The sequence below is a fragment of the Neoarius graeffei genome, chromosome 8 (genome assembly GCF_027579695.1).
Source record: "Neoarius graeffei isolate fNeoGra1 chromosome 8, fNeoGra1.pri, whole genome shotgun sequence".
Lineage (NCBI taxonomy): Eukaryota > Metazoa > Chordata > Actinopteri > Siluriformes > Ariidae > Neoarius > Neoarius graeffei.
Genome location: NC_083576.1, coordinates 74,380,518 through 74,401,391, shown reverse-complemented (window position 1 = coordinate 74,401,391; position 20,874 = coordinate 74,380,518). Strand labels below are relative to the sequence as shown.

Below are 20,874 nucleotides of genomic sequence, written 5' to 3'. Positions count from 1 at the left end.
TAGGTGATCATACAGTGAAGATTTCAAACTACAGTCAAGTTTATTAGTATAGCGCTTTTAACAATAGACATTGTCCCAAAGCAGCTTTACAGAATTTTAATGACTTAAAACATGAGCTAATTTTATCCCTAATCTATCCCCAATGAGCAAGCCTGTGGCGACGGTGGCAAGGAAAAACTCCCTCAGATGACACGAGGAAGAAACCTCGAGAGGAACCAGACTCAAAACGGAACCCGTCTTCACCTGGACGACAACAGACAACATGATAACATTAACAGTTTTAACATTAAGTCAGGCGGCATGGTGGTGTAGTGGTTAGCGCTGTCGCCTCACAGCAAGAAGGTCTGTGTTTGAGCCCCGTGGTCGGCGAGGGCCTTTCTGTGCGGAGTTTGCATGTTCTCCCTGTGTCCACGTGGGTTTCCTCCAGGTGCTCCGGTTTCCCCCACAGTCCAAAGACATGCAGGTTAGGTTAACTGGTGACTCTAAATTGACCGTAGGTGTGAATGTGAATGGTTGTCTGTGTCTAAGGCGCTGTCCACACGGCAACAGATTCAGGTGAATCTGATAAAATTGTTTATCGTTTAGGGCTGGCGTCCACACGGCACCGGCGTTTTGGGTGCCCCAAAATGAAATCTTTTGAGAACGGGTCCCAGAGTGGAAAAATCTGGCAACGGCGCCGTTGCGAAGTCGTCTGGATGAGTAGAACGGATTTGTTTACGATGACGTCACAACCACGACTGCCAGTGCTTCACGCCGGGTAGAAGTGTAACGAACTCGATGCGAGTTGTCAACAAATCCTATAACTTGGTTCATGAAACGCGCTTACAAAATATTTTCACTGTGAATATTTATTGTGTAATGGTGCAAAGTGAGAGAGTGTGTGAGAGAATAGCCCTTAGGGCAAAGTCTTTAGTCCAAACACTGCGGAAGCAGTACCAAACCGCGCACCGCCCGTGCGCTTTCCAAAAACAAAAACAATCCCGCCAGCAAAAATAGGAAAAAAAAAAAAAGGAGCAATCTCACCTCTTCAGATGTTGGTTTAAGTCCGACAATACATTCCTCAAAAAGGGCGTAGAAGAACAAAGTAATCCATCAACGTGTAGCATTCAATTTATTCCGGACCATTAAAGAATTCTGGAGGAGATCAGAATGTTGGCGTACCGGCTTCCATCTACCCCCATTCATTCCTCTTTCTGCGTCTTCTGTTTTACGCTATTGATTAATAATCAAAACTTTATGTGGCTAATGCTACAGAAGAAGGGGTTTATGCGCATGCGTCTACTTCTTCTATTGTTCTGGTGTCTCCGATGGGACCGTCTTACAGCGCACGTAGAGGTGTGGCATGTGTATTGCATCGTTTTCAGCAAGCATTGCGTTGCCATATGTACCTGAAATTTTACTGATCCGTTGCCCATGTGGACGTGATATTTAAAAAAAAAAAAAAATCTCGTTGCCATCGTCATGTGGATGTAGCCTATGTGTCAGCCCTGTGATGACCTGGCGACTTGTCCAGGGTGTACCCCCTTCTTTCGCCCGTAGTCAGCTGGGATAGGCTCCAGCTTGTCTGCGACCCTGTAGAACAGGATAAAGCGGCTAGAGATGATGAGATGAGACATTAAGTCAGTTTCATTGATGTTACAACACTTCATTAATGGAAACTTGAGTGCAAAACTGTTCATGTCGACTGCAGTCCTAAAGTTAGCACGTCAACTGTAGTCAACTATATAATTCCCCCAACAACGTCTCAAGCCCAGAACTGATTGGTACCTTCATACACACCTCTGAACGCCTGGCTGACTCGGCTCCACTTTGGATTTTCGGATCAAGTGCCGGCTTGTTGTATGTTCCAAGAACGAAACATTGACAGACATTGTCCCAAAGCAGCTTTACAGAATCTGAATGACCCAAGACATGAGCCAATTTTATCCCTGATCTATCCCCAATGAGCAAGCCCGTGGCGACGGTGGCAAGGAAAAACTCCCTCAGACGACACAAGGAAGAAACCTCAAGAGGAACCAGACTCAAAACGGAACCCATCCTTACCTGGACGAGAACAACAGACATGATTATAACATTAACGGTTTTAACATGAAGTCAGTTTCGTTGATGTTATAACTCTTCATTAAAGGAGTACGCCACCCCCAGGTGAAATTGAGTCAGTCCCTAGAGTTGGATGAGTGAGCCAAAGCGTTTTGTAGCCGACCCAGCCATTGCCCTGATCTAGAAACGCCCCGGTTAGCTTAGCGTAGTCGCTGTAATCTGGCATGTCCAGCTAGCATGTCGTTGCAAAAGTGAATCAGATAACTCAAGATTTTTTATAATTATTTCTCATGACCTGTACATTCACATCGAGTACACATATCAATGCAAATTAACACGAAGGGATTTACTAGACCAATTTATATCTGGAACTATTTTCGGCCACAGCACAGGCAAAGCACCGCTGCAGGCGCAAAGACACCACGCAGCACCTGAAAACCCTCAACTTCCGTCAATACACCAGCGTGACTACTAAGTTCTCTGCTACTAGCAGTGTTGCCAGATACTGCTGACGTTTTCCAGCCCAAAATACGTTCAAAACCCACCAAAATGCACTTGAAACCGCCCAATCTGGCAACACTGGCTACTAGGCTGACACTGACAGGTGCTGCGTGGTGTCTTTGCGCCTGCAGCGGTGCTTTGCCTGTGCTGTGGCCGAAAATAGTTCCAGATATAAATTGGTCTAGTAAATCCCTTCGTGTTAATTTGCATTGATGTGTACTCGATGTGAATGTACAGGTCATGAGAAATAATTATAAAAAATCTTGAGTTATCTGATTCACTTTTGCAACGACAATGCTAGCTGGACACGCCGGATTACAGCGACTATGCTAAGCTAAGCTAACCGGGGCGTTTCTAGATCAGGGCAATGGCTGGGTCGGCTACAAAATGCTTTGGCTCACTCATCCAACTCTAGGGACTGCAGGGACTGACTCAATTTCACCTGGGGGTGGCGTACTCCTTTAACCTTCATCCTACCAAGTGGGGTCCATCTGGACCCCGCACCTATATGTTTGTTTGCCATTTTAAAAAATATGTGACATACTGCCTCACCGTTTTATGAATTTGTCGGAATTTATGTCTTAATTAAAACACTAAAGCACCGGAAGATCAGCTTTTTGCATTGTGAAGGTATAATTAATTTGTTACTGGGGTCCAACCGGACCCCAGAGTAAAGTTTATCTGTCTTTCATTTTATAATTGAATAGCACACTGAAAGTTAACTTCTTTTATTTCTTTTATGTTCCATAATGAAACTACCAAGGCATTCCTTCTTGGTGTCCGTGTGGACCCCACTGCTGCAATAAGCACAGGCTGCAAAACAAAAGCCCGAAATTATTTTACAATTACTTTTTTGTTTTAAATTCTGTAAGAAAAGACCTAAGTTGTAATCCAGAATGTTTTACAGCTGCATGAGCTGCAAACATCATGTATATAATGCCAATTTTTTTTTTTGTGGCGCTATAATTTGCTACATGTATGCTAGTTATTGCAATATTATTGCAATGTTATTGCATTTATAATACATCATTGATATTCAGCCATAGTGGATTTTGTTCTTCAATAAAGTTATGTCTGTTTGCTGCATTGAATTGGTTCTTACTGCATTGATTTCAAGGTATTCCCTCCTGGGGTCCATACGGACCCCGCCTGGTAGTTTGTGTATGTAAAATTGGCTGGTAGGATGAAGGTTAAGTGTGTTCTTTATGCCTTGGGCCCTTTAGTGTATTGCTGTTATTAATACAAGATGTTCTGAACAAAACTTATCTGGTGATTTTGTCTTTATAAGCTTTAATTTTAAAGAAAAGTATTGGGGTCCAAACGGACCCCACATGGTAAGATTAAGGTGTAAAATAGCATGGTAGGATGAGGGTTAATGGAAACTTGAGTGCAAAACTGTTCATGACGACTGCAGTCCTAAAGTTAGCACGTCAACTACTGTACATAATGCCCCAACAACGGCGGCACGGTGGTGTAACTGGTTAGCACGGTCGCCTCACAGCAAGAAGGTTCTGGGTTTGAACCCAGCAGCTGGCGAAGGCCTTTCTGTGTGGAGTTTGCATGTTCTCCCCGTGTCTGCGGGGTGCTCCGGGTTCCCCCACAGTCCAAAGACATGCAGTTAGGTTAATATGGGACGGTCTTGGGCTGAGGTGCCCTTGAGCGAGGCACCTAACTCCTGACTGCTCCCCGGGCGCTGTTAGCATGGCTGCCCACTGCTCTGGGTATGTGTGTGTGTTCACTGCTTCAGATGGGTTAAATGCAGAACTTCATACACATCTCTGAACGCCTGGCTGACTCGGCTCCACTTTGGATTTTCGGACCAAGTGCCGGCTTGTTGAATGAAACGGCATGTCGAACCTACCATTAATACCGTACCATGTTTAATTCAGCATATTAATAGGAAGTTCATTTCCAAACAGTTCTTTTCTCAATATATTTCATGTCACTAACTCTCTGACCATTTCAATTTTTTTGTCCTGACTTGGTATTTGATCATACTCTTTTTTTGTTGTTTTGCAGTGTGAGCTATGAAAGGATTCTTCATCAGTAAAACCCATCATGATCAGTAATAGAAGTGATTAGTGTTTACAGGAATTAATCCCTGGGAGAATCAAGAGGAAAGTTGGGAAGCTCTGGAGTTCATTCAGCTCTGCCATTGTTCTGGCTGGAAATGAAACATCTCAGGCTTTTAACAGACACGAGATTAAATCTAAAAATACTGCAAGAGAAACTGCACACTTTCAAGAGGCTAAATAACATCCTGCACCTTTTCCTTGGAGTGAAAACATTTACGCCACTTGTTTACCTACATTAGCATGAGCAGCTATTCAATTCGGCTTATTTTCTGCACCAGATAATATTCCTAAACTGCATTAAATTAAGAAAAGGGAACAAAAAGTGCACAGACTAATCCTAAATTCAAAATAAATACGAAGTAAAACATCTTGCATCCTCACGTGTCGACAAAATGCTAAACCTGCTCATTGATACCGGCGGTCCAAGCATGCTAAACTTATTAGCATAGCCTTCAGAATGTCAGTTTATTTCGTTTAAGTGAGTGTTTAAACACTTTATTAGAGTTTTACATACCTTTCTGATCCCTCGAACACACGTTCGAGATAGAATTAGCTCAATTCTCCTCCTTTAAAAGATGTTAAAAGACGCTCCAATCTCGAAACCGACTAAAGGCCAAGAACCGATCCGGGGATTTTCCTGCTCGGTGGCGCCGCAGGCCGCTCACCCTGACATGCCTGTGAAAAGCACAGCGAAACTCGGAGCAGTCTCTCTATAAACAACTTGAAATCGTGTCTTGAGTTTCCAGAGTGTCTAAAGAATAAACTCCCAGTGTGGAAAAGTCATCTATACGCCCGCTTTTAACTTAATTTCGGGTTCACAGCAACAGCACAAGGATCCGTTTGACCACCAAACCCCCCCAACAGGAACCTGAATAATAAATAATTAGCATCATACGGAGAACATACCGGAAACCTGGTTAAGTTTTTATTTTAAAAACATAAAGTAAAATATTCTTCACAAACCAAACACACACAAAGCTAATGTATTTAAATACATTTATTATATTTCCTATACGTTCTTATTATTTGTTCTTATTTCAAATGTGCACAAAAATCTGGCTAGATATCTTTATTTCCCCCTTCAAACGGTTCAGAGACGGGATTACATCTCGAAAATAGTCTTCTACTCAACATTCAAGCGTTAACTTTGAGATACTTATAATAAACAAGACTTGGCAATTATACGCTGTTTACAAATAACAAATAAATAAAATAAAGGTCTGATTTCTTGAATGTTCCTTCTTGTAGCACAAATCCGGAACTATTTCAGCCGGTATTGTTGCAGGTAGGACTCTAATAGTGCAACACCTTTCCTTTATGGATAATGGATATGTGCTTCTTATAATATAAGCGCTCTATATAGTGCTTTTTAAATCATATATACGAGTGTATACTTTAAAACTAGCAATTTCTGATTTTTTTCTGTCTTTCCGGTTTTCTTTATTTGTTAGTGAAGCTATATTTACGCGTGTAACTGGTAACTTTCGTTTTGAAATTGTGTGTTTGTGGTTTAATATGCTGGTTAATTACAGCAGTAGTGGCAGCTCGGAAGATGAAAATGAAGTCATTGTTGCTGACAGAAAGCGCCGGAGAAGAAATAATAGTGCCAGAGATGTGAGTCCAGGTGAAAGGAAAAATGTCCCAGGAAATATTCTTCTACTCAACATTCAAGCGTTATCTTTGAGATACTTATAATAAACAAGACTTGGTAATTATACGCTGTTTACAAATAACAAATAAATAAAATAAAGATCTGATTTCTTGAATATTCCTTCTTGTAGCACAAATCCGGAACTATTTCAGCCGGAATTGTTGCAGGTAGGACTCTAATAGTGCAACAAATAACTGTTTGTTATTTGTAAACGCTGTTTACAAATAACAAATAAATAAAATAAAGGTCTGATTTATTGAATATTCCTTGTAGCACAAATCCGGAACTATTTCAGCCGGTATTGTTGCAGGTAGGACTCTAATAGTGCAACGCTGTATGTACTTATACTTTTAAAACTAGCAATTTCTGTTTTTTTCTCTTTCCGGTTTTCTTTATTTGTTAGTGAAGTAACTGGTAACTTTCGTTTTGAAATTGTGTGTTTGTGGTTTAATATGCTGGTTAATTACAGCAGTAGTGGCAGCTCGGAAGATGAAAATGAAGTCATTGCTGTTGACAGAAAGGAAAAATGTCCCAGGAAATATTCTTCTACTCAACATTCAAGCATTATCTTTGAGATACTTATAATAAACAAGACTTGGCAATTATACGCTGTTTACAAATAACAAATAAATAAAATAAAGGTCTGATTTATTGAATATTCCTTGTAGCACAAATCCGGAACTACTTCAGCCGGTATTGTTGCAGGTAGGACTCTAATAGTGCAACACCTTTCCTTTATAGATAACGCTGTATGTACTTCTGATAATGTAAACGCTCTATATAGTACTTTTTAAATCATATATATATATATATATATATATATATATATATATATTAGTGTATACTTTAAAACTAGCAATTTTTTTTTCTCTTTCCGGTTTCCTTTATTTGTTAGTGAAGGAATTGGTAACTTTCGTTTTGAAATTGTGTGTTTGTGGTTTAATATGCTGGTTAATTACAGCAGTAGTGGCAGCTCGGAAGATGAAAATGAAGTCATTGTTGCTGACAGAAAGCGCCGGAGAAGAAATAATAGTGCCAAAGATGTGAGTCCAGGTGAAAGGAAAAATGTGCCAGGAAATCAGGTTTGGTGCGTCAAAGCATAATAAATCATAAATAGATAACGTTGTTTGTTTGTTTGTTTGTTTTTCCAGAATGAAAGTAAACAATTTGCTTTTATGCAGGATTTCAGGTCCAGAGAAGATTAAAGGTTCATGTCAGGACTCTGTGGCTCGCCTTCCTCTGCCTGCCTCTGTGATGGAGATGTTCAGAGATTCAGAAGAGCAGCACACAGACGACAGCTCCCAACATGGAGGACGACTCCGGTCTTTCCAACACGAGAGAGGAAACTGGGCTACTTATGTCTACATGCCATGTAAGATCCTGGTCACACGACAGCATGCGATGGGTTTGCGAATACTTGGCGATGAAAAACTGGTAGCATCACCACAGGCTTGCCGTACTCAGTCCGACTCGTGACTTGACTTGGACTCGAGCACTGATGACTCAGACTCGTACATTAACTGCCTTCGGACTCGTAAATTAAAGACGACTTGATTTTTTTTTTTGGAACATGCCATAATAATCTGGCATAAGATATTTATATCGACATTCATTTTTGTACAGGGCGGCACGGTGGTGTAGTGGTTAGCGCTGTCGCCTCACAGCAAGAAGGTCCTGGGTTCGAGCCCCGTGGCCGGCGAGGGCCCTTCTGTGCGGAGTTTGCATGTTCTCCCCGTGTCCGCGTGGGTTTCCTCCGGGTGCTCCGGTTTCCCCCACAGTCCAAAGACATGCAGGTTAGGTTAACTGGTGACTCTAAATTGACCGTAGGTGTGAATGTGAGTGTGAATGGTTGTCTGTGTCTATGTGTCAGCCCTGTGATGACCTGGCGACTTGTCCAGGGTGTACCCCGCCTTTCGCCCGTAGTCAGCTGGGATAGGCTCCAGCTTGCCTGCGACCCTGTAGAACAGGATAAAGCGGCTAGAGATAATGAGATGAATGAGATTTTTGTGCAAATTTTGTGCAAGAGTGTCACACCTGCACTAGGGTGCATCAGTTGCCCTCACTTTCATAAAATGTGATGCGTTTTTGTTTGGGTGTTCCTTTTCAACAATAAAGACATACTGTAAATGTTTTGACCATATTCAAAAGTCTAATGGTGGCACCATGAGGTTCATTTTTTGCCAAAAAATGCTTATGTTTTCGCGTAAGGTTTGAATCACAATGTTGAGCTCCATTTATTGATTTCTTGTGAGCCAGAGATCATGTTAAGAACCTTTGCAAGGGATTGAGAAGCATTAATGTGATCCATAATACATTTGTGTTGTTTAAAAGTAGTTGCACAATGATTCAATGAACAGCTGAAACTCAAACTGTGCTTGATAATAGATTTAGAATATGTACTAAAATGTGTATCTAAGATATTTGGTATACTCTATAAGGTGCCATAATGTTTCATGAAAAGTGATCGAAATTTTGTCATAAAAGTCATAAAATAGCAGCTTTTTCCATAATTTTGAGCTCCTGGTGCCACCATTACACTTTTTTGAATTTTGCCAAAATATTTCACCCAGTGTGTTTTCTTACCAAAAGGAACATAAAAACAAAAATGCATCATGATCGGAGGAACTTTTCATTTTTAGGGGGCAACTGATGCACCCTAACCTGCACGCCTTGGTGCATGCATCAGATAGACTCTCGGGTGCACCAAGCGGACTCTTTCGTGCTTGCCCCGTAAACGGTTTCACAGAAAAGCAGCAACAGCCATCGTCAAATGGTGCGGTTGGAGTCTTGTTCTCGGCCTCGACACGGCTCGAAAGTTTCTTTAATGACTTGGACTTGAACACTGGGGACTCGAGACTGGACTCGAGGTTTAGTGACTCAACTACAAGACTGCATCACCACCAATCGTGTGATGCATGGCGAATGTTCTCCAAGCTCCGCAAGTTTTTTTTTTTTTTTGGTGTGACTCCATCTCATGAGTGGCCAAAAATGTTGTGAAAAATTTCAATGTGTGCGTTGAAATTTGGTGGCGACGTTTTCGTCGGTAAACTAAGCGGTGAATACTCGCAGATAGGATTGGGAATACTTCAAGACTCAAAGCATACAGATGAGAACTGGTGTAAGGTTGTGTGATCTAAGCCAATGTCTCAGTCTGCTGATTGGCAATTACAAATGTTTGGATATCTTTTTTGGGTGGCATGGTGGTGTAGTGGTTAGCACTGTCGCCTCACAGCAAGAAGGTCCTGGGTTTGAGGTCGGCGGGGGCCTTTCTGTGCGGAGTTTGCATGTTCTCCCCATGTCCGCGTGGGTTTCCTCCGGGTGCTCCGGTTTCCCCCACAGTCCAAAGACATGCAGGTTAGGCTAACTGGTGACTCTAAATTGACCGTGTGTGTGTGTGTGAATGGTTGTGTGTCTCTATGTATCCAGGCTGTACCCCGCCTCTCGCCCATAGTCAGCTGGGATAGGCTCCAGCTTGCCCGTGACCCTGCACAGGATAAGTGGTTATGGATCATGGATTGTATGAGGGTCACCTGGTTCAGTTTTCACACTCCAGCCCATGAATGTTGGCTTGAATCTGCAGTTTCTATTTCAGATGAGCCTGAAGACGTGTTCCTGGAGTTACTGGGTGAGCTACGGGTTTGTGCCGCAGCTCATGGCATCACCTTGACCCAAGCTGAAGAGTTTCACATCAGCCTCTCAAAGACGGTGGTCCTGCGACACCACTGGATTCAGCCGTTTGTTCAGTCGCTGCGTTCTGCACTAGCAAAATGTGGCGGGTCTGTATCTGTTTTCTCAGAAATAACCTATTTCACCTGACAATTGCTTCATGGCCTACCGTATATTAACTGTAAGCATTGATTTTTGCAGCTTTGTTTGCCTAGCAGATAAACTGAAGGTGTACTCCAATCAAGAAAAAACAAGGTACGTTCTCATTTGTGGCTTGATTGCCTTTTTTGAGGCTGTGTTATATTTGCATGTATTTGTGGAATGTAACGGACAACGAATGTATTATTTGGAATGAACAGATGATTAACAGTTATTCCACGAAATCGAGTCTTACATGAGCGAATAGTCGACGAGGCGCGTAGCACCGAGTCGGCTATAAACCATGTACGACGAGATTTGAGTGGAATAACTGTTTTATTCTATCCACATTCACTGGATTTTGAAAAACGGAGCATTTTTATTGTTTACAAATTTGATAAATAAATACTTTTCACATAAAACGTCTGACAGAATAATTTCAACTCAGAATGTAAACAAACCGGCAAAATGACAGTATCGATTTTTGAAAAATGCGATAATTCTTTTTTTTTTTCCAAGAGTTATTTTCTTACCATCAAATACTTTCATTCCATATTTTGTTGCTTTTGTATTTTGGGGGGGTTTTGTTTCTGAGTAGAGTTTTTATTTCGTTCTCGGTTGGTTCAGCAACACACTCCGCCATTTTGTTTTTCTCTACTCTTGGTATATGAGCTGATAGCCTTGTAGTAGAGTAACCAATCAGAGTGTGCGATTTGCTCATATCCAGGGAATGTGGATAGAATAATGTTTTATGCAGATGTGAATCACAGGCACACACACACACACCTTCCTTTTAATAATTAGCATGCAGTGCAGGGTCTCGGGTTTAAATTTGGCTACTGGTTTGTTGATATTTTGGGAAATAGAATTATTCGTTAGAAAATATCATGGGCAGAAATATTCACTGCATGAACTAGTGAGGTAGCTGAGGTTGAGGAACTCTCAGAGCCAGGATTCATACATCGTGCTGGCATTTGTGTGTGTGTGTGTGTGTGTGTATATATATGTGTGTATATGTATATTATATATGTATATTATATATATATATATATATATATATATATATATATATATATATATATATATATATATAGTTGCCCCCTAAAAATGAAAAGTTCCTCCGATCATGATGCATTTTTTTTTTTTTTTTATGTTCCTTTTGGTAAGAAAACACACTGGGTGAAATATTTTGACAAAATTCAAAAGTTTAATGGTGGCACCAGGAGCTCAAAGTTATGGAAAAAGCTGCTATTTTATGACAATTTCGATCACTTTTCATGAAACATTATGGCACCTTATAGAGTATACCAAATATCTTAGATACACATTTTTAGTACATATTCTAAATCTATTATCAAGCACAGTTTGAGTTTTAGCTGTTCATTGAATCATTGTTCAACTACTTTTAAACAATACAAATGTATTATGAATCACATTAATGCTTCTCAATCCCTTGCAAAGGTTCTTAACATGATCTCTGGCTCACAAGAAATCAATAAATGGAGTCCAACATTGTGATTCAAACCTTACGCGAAAACATAAAATAAGCGTTTTTTGGCAAAAAAAATGAACCCCATGGTGCCACCATTAGACTTTTGAATATGGTCAAAACATTTTACAGGATGTCTTTATTGGTGAAAAGGAACACCCAAACAAAAATGCATCAGATTTTATGAAAGTGAGGGCAACTGATGCACCCTATATAAATAAATTTTCCCCAGGGGAATAGTGATAGGAAGAAACTCTTTCTGGATTCGGCCACACCCACTTCATGTTTAAATCCGAATACAGATAAAGATATTGAAAATTTGAGCACAGCATAGATACAGATAACAATAGTAGCATTTGCATTATGCTCGAAATGTATTTATTTCATACATGGAGTTTTATCCAAAGTAAGCCAGACCTCGACTCAAGTGTATAGTTAATCAGTTGGCTTTGGGGGCGGGGTCATACAGTTAACCAATTAATAGAGGTTTGTCTTAAAGACTTTTCTGAAGTATCCGTTTGAAATCGTATCCAGTTCTACAGTGATGTCACTCTAAACATGTGGGTTTGTATCTTGCGCAACCAGAATAACTTTCCCTGCAGCTACATAAACTTTGTACCACCTTTATACTTGAAACTGGTGAGTCAGATTTCAGACCCTGATGAAAAATACATTTCAATTATTGTGACATCTCATCCTCTACAGGACTTTTCTTGGCATGGAAATCTCTACAGGTCACACGCAGCTTCTTGAGGTTGTGAAAAGAGTGGACGAGGTCATGGAAGAGTTCAACCTTAGCACTTTTTATGAGGTCTGCACAGTCAGTCATTCACAAAACAGCGTGTTTTTTGACGTCAATGTCTGCTTTCACTTGCTTACTTATTATTATTTGTCGTCTAGGAGCCATCGTTTCACTTGAGTCTGGCTTGGTGTGTTGGTGACCTCAGTGAAAAAGTGCAGTGTGCTTGTTTATCAGAGTTGCAGGTACAGTGCAGTGCTGAGTGTATATGGGTCTGTCTCAGAAACTGGGTACTGTGGGGGTCCCCCACTAAATATACTCAGTCATAAACTATACGGTTTTGAATGGTGATGTTGGTTTTAATTTGAAATAAAATGATGAAAGAAATAATACAGATAAAACTAAATCTTTGATGTGAATACTCTATTCAGAATTTGGCAAAAATTCTGCAAATTTGTGGAAAAATGGCGGCTTGATCTGAGACATGATAAACGGTTGACTACATCGCATTCCCTTAAAAAGGTTGTAGTCCACTGAAAAGTCTACAGTTATCACTAATTGTATTTTAAGTTGTAACTTTATACACCTAAGGATTGGTGCACTCACAGAATAATCATAACCGTAATAAAACATCATGCAAAATATTTGATCACCGTTGTAACTCCATTTTCCGCAAACCCAAAACCAATACGATCGTGTGTTTTGATCTAAACGGAAAGCCTCAGGGTCAAGGTCATGACCTCACCAAAAGTAGTAACTTAAAATCACTACGCCATATAAACATTTAGTTATAAATCTGCGATTTTGTTTTTTAAAACGAAAGCTGAAAGTTAGGTCTAGAATACGTTACGATGGTAGCTGGTCTTGTATGAATTTCTGAGCTATAAAATGAGTTGTGGTCTATTTTTTACCGTAGCGTGTTATTTGTGTGCGGGGAAGGACACACATTAACAATTTGCATGTGTAGAATGGAATTTTCCACTCCAACAGTTATGCCGCTTTTCCACTACCAACGCGGCTGAGTTGGGCTGAGCCGTGCGGTGCTGAGTCGAGCTGAGCGGGGCTGTTGGAGTTGCATTTCGACTACAACCGCGCTGAACCGTGCTGGCTGGAAGTGGGTGGACACATTGGGTGGAGTTAGCGAAAGTGGGTGGACGTCACGTGATGTCGTTAGGCGGCGCAAACAGTGACATCAGTGAGCTTTTAAGCGGTAGTCTCACAACCCGGATAGTAAACAATAAACATGGAGGACATGGAGTCGTTAGTGTTGCTGGTCTTGGTGCTGTGGCTTGTTGTTACCGACAACACCAACAGATACTGGCAAGAGCGTATAGATGAGGCGAGGCGCATAAGGCTTCAGAAATTCTCGTAATTCGTAATTATTCTTCTTCTTCCGGGTTTACGGTGTTTACAGATCCCAGCGTGCTCGCGGGGCGTGTGTGGGCATGTGAGGACACTCCTCCTCACCAATCAGTGCACAGGGGAGTGTCTCCTCACGCCCCTAGCCCCACTCGGCTCGGTTTGGCTCGCTTCAGCCCTACCCCAAAAGCATGCGAGTTTTGGGTGCTGAGTAGGGCTGAAGCGAGCTGAGTCGTGCTGCTCTAAGGTAGTCGAAACGCGAGCCGTGTCGGGCTGAAGTGAGCTGAAAAAGGGTAGTGGAAAAGGGCCATTAGAAGTTGATCGTGCTTCCATTTGCGGTCTTTCTGTTACGCGAGTGATCTGTTCGGACGTTATCACTGAAAAGGTGAGTTTTGACAGTTTTATTTTGTTTTAGTCTTGCAGTATAAGGCAATAGAATGTTTCTTTTTCATCTTACTTTCATATTTCGTAGTGTTTGCATATTTTTGGCCAATATTTTGCAACCATGGTCAATTTAGATCGAACTTTTGATCGAATCTATGGCCAGTCATTTTGCCCCGCCCCCGTCTCGCTCTCCGTCCGGTGCGGTAGTGATGTCCTGTTGCTCGCGCACCGCAGCAGAGACCAGCGCAACCTTCAGCCGGTACAGTCGCTGTTCTTTTACCAGCGCCGTTATTCTCATCTTTCCGGTGTGTTTTTGATTTTTCCATTGTGTCCTATTTCGCCGTATCAAATACCCAAACTGTATCATATTATTCATATTTAAGTGAATAATCAATTCAGTCATCATTGCTTGGGTTAAAAATGCCAAGTTATCAAAAAGAGATGTATTCAATATTTTCACTCATCTGTGAAGGAGGGGCTTTAATTCTTCATGATGTAGTTATTTTATATGGAAATCAATTTTACTGTTTGATTTTAAAATGTGACTGAATTGAACGAAATTGCAATATGCGTAATACCGACATATAACAAAGAATCCTGCCAAGTTTCGTGAAATTCCTCCAAAAATTGTGAGAGGAGTTGATTTCAGAAGGTGAGCGCCCTTCCCGGGACGGACGGACATCGCCACGACATAATCTGCCTTCGGGCCTTTTGGCCAGCGAGGGATTAAAAACTAAAACCTCACAAAGGTGCAGCAGTGTTTTACAATGATGAAGCGGAAGTGTCTAGGGTTAACAGGTTGTAATTAAAGCTGCATGTGGCCTTACACAAGATAAACATGCTTGTTATCTCTTATTGCCACTTTTAAGAATGACTCAGTGTTTTTGTTTTATCTGATAATTACCAGATGCTCTTCACATGATATAGTTTACATATCTCATTCTCATCTCATTCTCTCTAGCCGCTTTATCCTTCTACAGGGTCGCAGGCAAGCTGGAGCCTATCCCAGCTGACTACGGGCGAAAGGCGGGGTACACCCTGGACAAGTCGCCAGGTCATCACAGGGCTGACACATAGACACAGACAACCATTCACACTCACATTCACACCTACGGTCAATTTAGAGTCACCAGTTAACCTAACCTGCATGTCTTTGGACTGTGGGGGAAACCGGAGCACCCGGAGGAAACCCACGCGGACACGGGGAGAACATGCAAACTCCGCACAGAAAGGCCCTCGCCGGCCCCGGGGCTCAAACCCAGGACCTTCTTGCTGTGAGGTGACAGCGCTAACCACTACACCACCGTGCCGCCCCTAGTTTACATATGAACCGTTTAAACTTTAACCACTTGAGCACCCTTTCTAATGTTAGATTAAACTTTATTGATCCCTTTGGGAGGGTTCCCTCAGGGAAATTAAGATTCCAGCAGCATCATTACAGATAAACAGAGAAAAGAAATAGAGAAACTTCTAGATAAATTAAAATAAAGTATTTACATATAAAAAGACTAAGATATGGGGAAGAGAGGAAGGGGGGAGAGAGAGGAGGGGGAAGAACGTGAGCAGCTAAACAAGCATCTGTCGCTTATTAAACATATGGACCTTGACTGTGTCGGGTTTTTCATATAGTGTAGTTACTTGAGTAATTCCACTAGCTGGCTTTCACCCAGGTTATTAAACTGTTATAACCTCGACCTGTTTATTTTTTTCTCTCTACAGAGTCTCTTAGACAGCCACGAAGATGGACCTTTCCAGTTACGGCTGAACTGCAACGAGCTCCGCTGCAAAACGGGGAACAAGTTATTTCTGGTCCCGCTGCAATGACAGACGATAGTTAGGAGGATTTTTATTGAGGCCTTCAGACACTCCAGACAATCAGAAGTCAGATTAGCCTTCCTGATGGTGTGAAAGTGTTTTATTTAAAAAATAAAAAAATTCTCCTTACTAGGATACTGAATTAAATCAGAGAAATTCATCTCATCTCATCTGTAGCCGCTTTATCCTTCTACAGGGTCGCAGGCAAGCTGGAGCCTATCCCAGCTGACTACGGGCGAAAGGCGGGGTACACCCTGGACAAGTCGCCAGGTCATCACAGGGCTGACACATAGACACAGACAACCATTCACACTCACATTCACACCTACGGTCAATTTAGAGTCACCAGTTAACCTAACCTGCATGTCTTTGGACTGTGGGGGAAACCGGAGCACCCGGAGGAAACCCACGCGGACACGGGGAGAACATGCAAACTCCGCAAAGAAAGGCCCTCGCCAGCCACGGGGCTCGAACCCGGACCTTCTTGCTGTGAGGCGACAGCGCTAACTACTACACCACCGTGCCGCCCTATATATATATATATATACACTGCTCACAAAAATTAAAGGAGCACTTTAAAGAAACACATTAGATACATCAGATCTCAATATGAAGTTGGATATCTATACAAATATCGACAGGGCAATGTCTTAGGAACAAAAGGATGCAAAGTCTTTTAATGGAAATAAAAGTTTTCAGCCTACAGAGGGCTCAATTGTGTAGACACCCTAAAATCAGAGTGAAATGAAGATGTGGCAGGCTAGTCCATTTTTTCAAAAACTTAATTTCTGCAACTCAAAATGCTTTTCAGTATCTTGTGTGGCCCCCACGAGCTTGTATGCATGCTTGACAACGTCGCGGCATGCTCCTAATGAGACGACGGATGGTGTCTTGTGGCATTTCCTCCCAGATCTGTGTGAGGGCATCCCTGAGCTGTTCTACAGTCTGAGGAGCAACTTGGCGGCGCCTAATGGACCGAAACATAATGTCCCACACATGTTCTATTGGGTTTAAGTCAGGGGATCATGAAGGCCATTCAATTGTTTCAATTCCTTCATCCTCCAGGTACTGCCTGCATACTCTTGCCACATGAGGCCGTGCATTGTCGTGCATTAGGAGGAAACCAGGACCTACTGCACCAGCGTAGGGTCTGACAATGGGTTGAAGGATTTCATCTCGATACCTTATGGCAGTCAGAGAACCATTTCCTAGGCAGTAGAGGTCTGTGCGTCCCTCCATGGATATGCCCCCCCAGACTATCACTGACCCACCACCAAACCTGTCATGTTGAACGACGTTGCAGGCAGCATAACGTTCTCCTTGTCTTCTCCAGACTCTTTCACGTCTATCACAGGTGCCCAGGGTGAACCTGCTCTCGTCTGTGAAAAGTACAGGGCGCCAGTGGCGGACTTGCCAATTCTGGTGTTCTTCAGCAAATGCCAGTCGAGCTCCACGGTGCTGGGCAGTGAGCACAGGGCCCACTACAGGACGTCGGGCCCTCAGGCCACCTTCATGAAGTCTGTTCCTGATTGTTTGGGTAGAGACATTCACACCAGTGGCCCTCTGGAGGTCATTCTGTAGGGCACGAGCAGTGCTCAGCCTGTTCCGTCTTGCACAAAGGAGCAGGTATCGGTCTTGCTGATGGCTTGAGGACCTTCTACGGCCCTGTCCAGCTCTCCGAGAATAACCACCAGTCTCCTGAAATCTCCTCCATGTTCTGGAGATTGTGCTGGGAGACACATTAAACCTTCTTGCTGCAGCACGTGTGGATGTGCCATCCTGGAGAAGTTGGACAACCTGTGCAACTTCTGTAGGGTTAAGGAATCGTCTCATACTGCCAGTAGAGATAATTACTCAAGCCAAAACCAGCACGAGTGAAAAATCAGCCAAAAAAGATCAAGAGGGAGAAACTTGAAATGACCTCCACATGTAAAACCAGTCCTGTTTTGAGGGTTTTCTGATTGTTGCCACTGTGGTGCACCTGTTGTTAATTCCATGAACACCAATACAGCTGAAAGTGATTAACGATGCCCTCAGCTGCTTAACCAACCAGAAAATTATCAGACAGGTTTAACTGATTTCATGCCAGGCCCAATAAAAAGAGTGTTCCTTTAATTTTTGTGAGCAGTGTATATATATATATATATATATATATATATATATATATATATATATATATATATATATATTTTTTTTTTTTTTTTTTAAAGCACCTGGTTTCAATATACTGTACTTTAATAGGAACTTGTTCTTGATTCTAAGATTCCGGTTCTTGGCTGCAGGAGTGGAACCCAATGTGCTTTTCTGCTCACCACGGTTGTAAAGAGTTGCTACGAGTTACTATATCCTTCCTGGCAAAAGAAGCTCGAACCAATCTGGCTGTTTTCCTCTGACCTACAAGGTGTTTATTTCCGCCCGCTCAGCGTTTTGTTTTTTCCACCATTCTGTAAAAACCCCAAGTGATCAGCAGTTTCTGAAATACTCAAACCAGTCCATCTGCCTCAAACCAACACCCCGCCACAGTGAAAGTCGCACTTTGAGATCACGGTTTTTCCCATTCTGATGTTTGAAGTGAACATTAACTGAAGCTCTTGATTTGTAGCTGCATAATTTGATGCATTGTGTTGCCGTGAAAGGACTGGCTGATTATAAAACTGCATGTATGGCTGTGCCTAATAAAGGGGCCGGGAAGTGTATTTTGTAAAGTAGTAGCATTCAGTGTCGCTGGGTGAAAAAGCTGAATGGTTCAACTGGTCCTTGATATTTCCTATACTGTGGATCCCACATAGACACCCTAAAAACTACTCCAGTGTCAGTTTGTACCCAATAACTGCTGCGGTCATCATAAAGACTCTCATACTCATCCCAGGACTCCTACACCCAGTCTCCTCCTCCTGAACATCCCTTCAACACACTGAGCATTTGACTTTGTCCATTCTACATCTGTACAGTATACAGTAAGGATTCATAATCCCACGATCTGATGTCACAAAGAAGAGGCGGAGTCTGGTTCCTCTTCATTTATCTTCCTATCTCTGGATTGATTTCTGTAAAGCTCCTTTGTGATTGATCATGTCTATTACACAGATTCCAACGTCAGTAGGGTCTCATGCTGCTTTATTACGTGTACTATGATTGAGAAATGAAGTTCATTAGATCACATTCCTCAAAGTGTTTCTCCTTTCTCCAGCTGTGCATCAGTCTGAGAGAACGAGGCTTTTTTTCCCTCTAATTCAGTCTCAGGGATAGAGGCATGGACATTACATCAGCTTAAAATCATATTTATCGCATCAATCGTACATGAGTTCGTTCACCATACAACCCCTGGCAAAAAGTATGGAATCACCAGTCTTGGATGAGCACTCATTCAGACGTTTTATTCTGTAGAACGAACTGAGATCACAAACATGATACAATAATAAAGTCATTCCAAAGTGCAACTTCTTGGCCTTCAGAAACACTAAAATAAACGAAGAAAATACATTGTGATAGTCAGCAAATGTTACTTTTATAGACCAAGCACAGGGAAAAAAATATGGAATCACTCAATTCTGAGGAAAAAAATATGGAATCACTCAATTTTCAGGTAGAAAATAAGGACTCACCCAGTCAATTTCCTTTCCCTAAATTGACACCTGCCTCAGATTAAATCAAAATCAAATCAAGTTTATTAGTATAGCGCTTTTAACAATAAACATTGTCGCAAAGCAGCTTTACAGAATTTGAACGACTTAAAACATGAGCTAATTTTATCCCTAACCTATCCCCAATGAGCAAGCCTGTGGCGACGGTGGCAAGGAAAAACTCCCTCAGACGACATGAGGAAGAAACCTCGAGAGGAACCAGACTCAAAAGGGAACCCATCCTCATTTGGGCAACAACAGACAGCCTGACTATAATATTAACAGTTTTAACAGGTATAACCCTCAACTGTCCTCATGGGGCCGTCCTTCACAGGAGATTAGATCTGCTCGTTAGTCTGCAGTTAGAAACAGCGCAGTTATCACACCTTGGAGTGCTGCTGGACCAAGTGGATTGGCAAGAATCATGGCTCCAACAAGAGAGATGTCTCTTGAAACAAGAGAGAGGATTGTCAAACTTCTTAAAGAAGGTAACTCTTCACGCATGGTTGCCAAAGACGTGGGCTGTTCACAGTCAGCTGTATCTAAGATATGGACCAAGTACAAACAGCATGGGAAGGTTTTTAAAGCCAAGCATACTGGTAGACCAAGGAAGACATCAAAGCGTCAAGACAAAAAACTTAAGGCCATATGTCTTGAAAACCGAAAAAGTACAACAAAACGAAGCATAAATGGGAGGAAACTGGAGTCAATGTACAAGTATGTGACCGAACCGTGAGAAATCGCCTAAAGGAAATGGGATTTTCATATAGGAACGCTAAAAGAAAACCATCATTGACACCTAAACAGAAAAGAACAAGACTACAATGGGCTAAGGAGAAGCAATCATGGACTGTGGATGACTGGATGAAAGTTATCTTCAGTGATGAATCACGAATCTGCATTGGACAAGGTGATGATGCTGGAACTTTTGTTTGGTGCCGTTCCAGTGAGATTTATGAAGAGGACTGCCTGAAGAAAACATCCAAATTTCCACAATCCTTGATGATATGGGGCTGCATGTCAGGCACTGGGGAGATGGCTGTGGTTACTTCTTCAATAAATGCACAGGTTTACATTGACATTTTGGACAGTTTTCTTATCCCTTCAATTGAAAAGATGTTTGGGGATGATGAAATAATTTTCCAAGATGACAATGCATCGTGCCATAGAGCAAAAACTGTGAAAGCATTCCTTGGTGAAAGACACATCCAGTCAATGTCATGGCCTGCAAATAGTCCAGATCTCAACCCAATAGAAAACTTGTGGTGGAAATTGAAAAAAATGGTCCACGACAAGGCTCCGGCCTGCAAAGCTGATCTGGCAACTGCAATCAAAGAGAGTTGGCACCAGATTGATGAAGAATACTGTTTGTCACTCATCAAGTCCATGCCTAA

The 20,874-nt window shown here is 41.9% G+C and overlaps 2 protein-coding genes across 4 annotated transcripts in view; one reads left to right on the top strand and one right to left on the bottom strand.

Moving 5' to 3' along the window:
- znf319b (zinc finger protein 319b) overlaps positions 1 to 5,468 on the bottom strand; it is a 51,007-nt gene extending 45,539 nt beyond the window's left edge. Inside the window, exon 1 of the mRNA XM_060928240.1 lies at positions 5,131 to 5,468. The gene's annotated coding sequence lies outside the window, so the exon portion shown is untranslated. The remainder of the gene's footprint in view (positions 1 to 5,130) is intronic.
- A 496-nt stretch (positions 5,469 to 5,964) lies between these two features.
- usb1 (U6 snRNA biogenesis 1) lies at positions 5,965 to 16,111 on the top strand. Of its 3 annotated transcripts, XM_060928237.1 has the most exons (10): positions 5,986 to 6,230; positions 6,398 to 6,434; positions 6,936 to 6,972; positions 7,232 to 7,354; positions 7,449 to 7,639; positions 9,860 to 10,043; positions 10,135 to 10,188; positions 12,266 to 12,371; positions 12,461 to 12,544; positions 15,762 to 16,111. In XM_060928237.1, exons 1-10 carry the CDS (start codon positions 6,132 to 6,134, stop codon positions 15,864 to 15,866), a joined length of 1,020 nt encoding a protein of 339 aa, XP_060784220.1. In that variant the 5' UTR covers positions 5,986 to 6,131; the 3' UTR covers positions 15,867 to 16,111. The 3 variants fall into 3 exon arrangements, with proteins under 3 accessions (XP_060784221.1, XP_060784220.1, XP_060784219.1); XM_060928238.1 differs by lacking the exons at positions 6,398 to 6,434; positions 6,936 to 6,972 and having other exon boundaries at positions 5,965 to 6,254; positions 7,321 to 7,349; XM_060928236.1 differs by lacking the exons at positions 5,986 to 6,230; positions 6,398 to 6,434 and having other exon boundaries at positions 7,229 to 7,354.
- Positions 16,112 to 20,874: the final 4,763 nt, after the last annotated feature.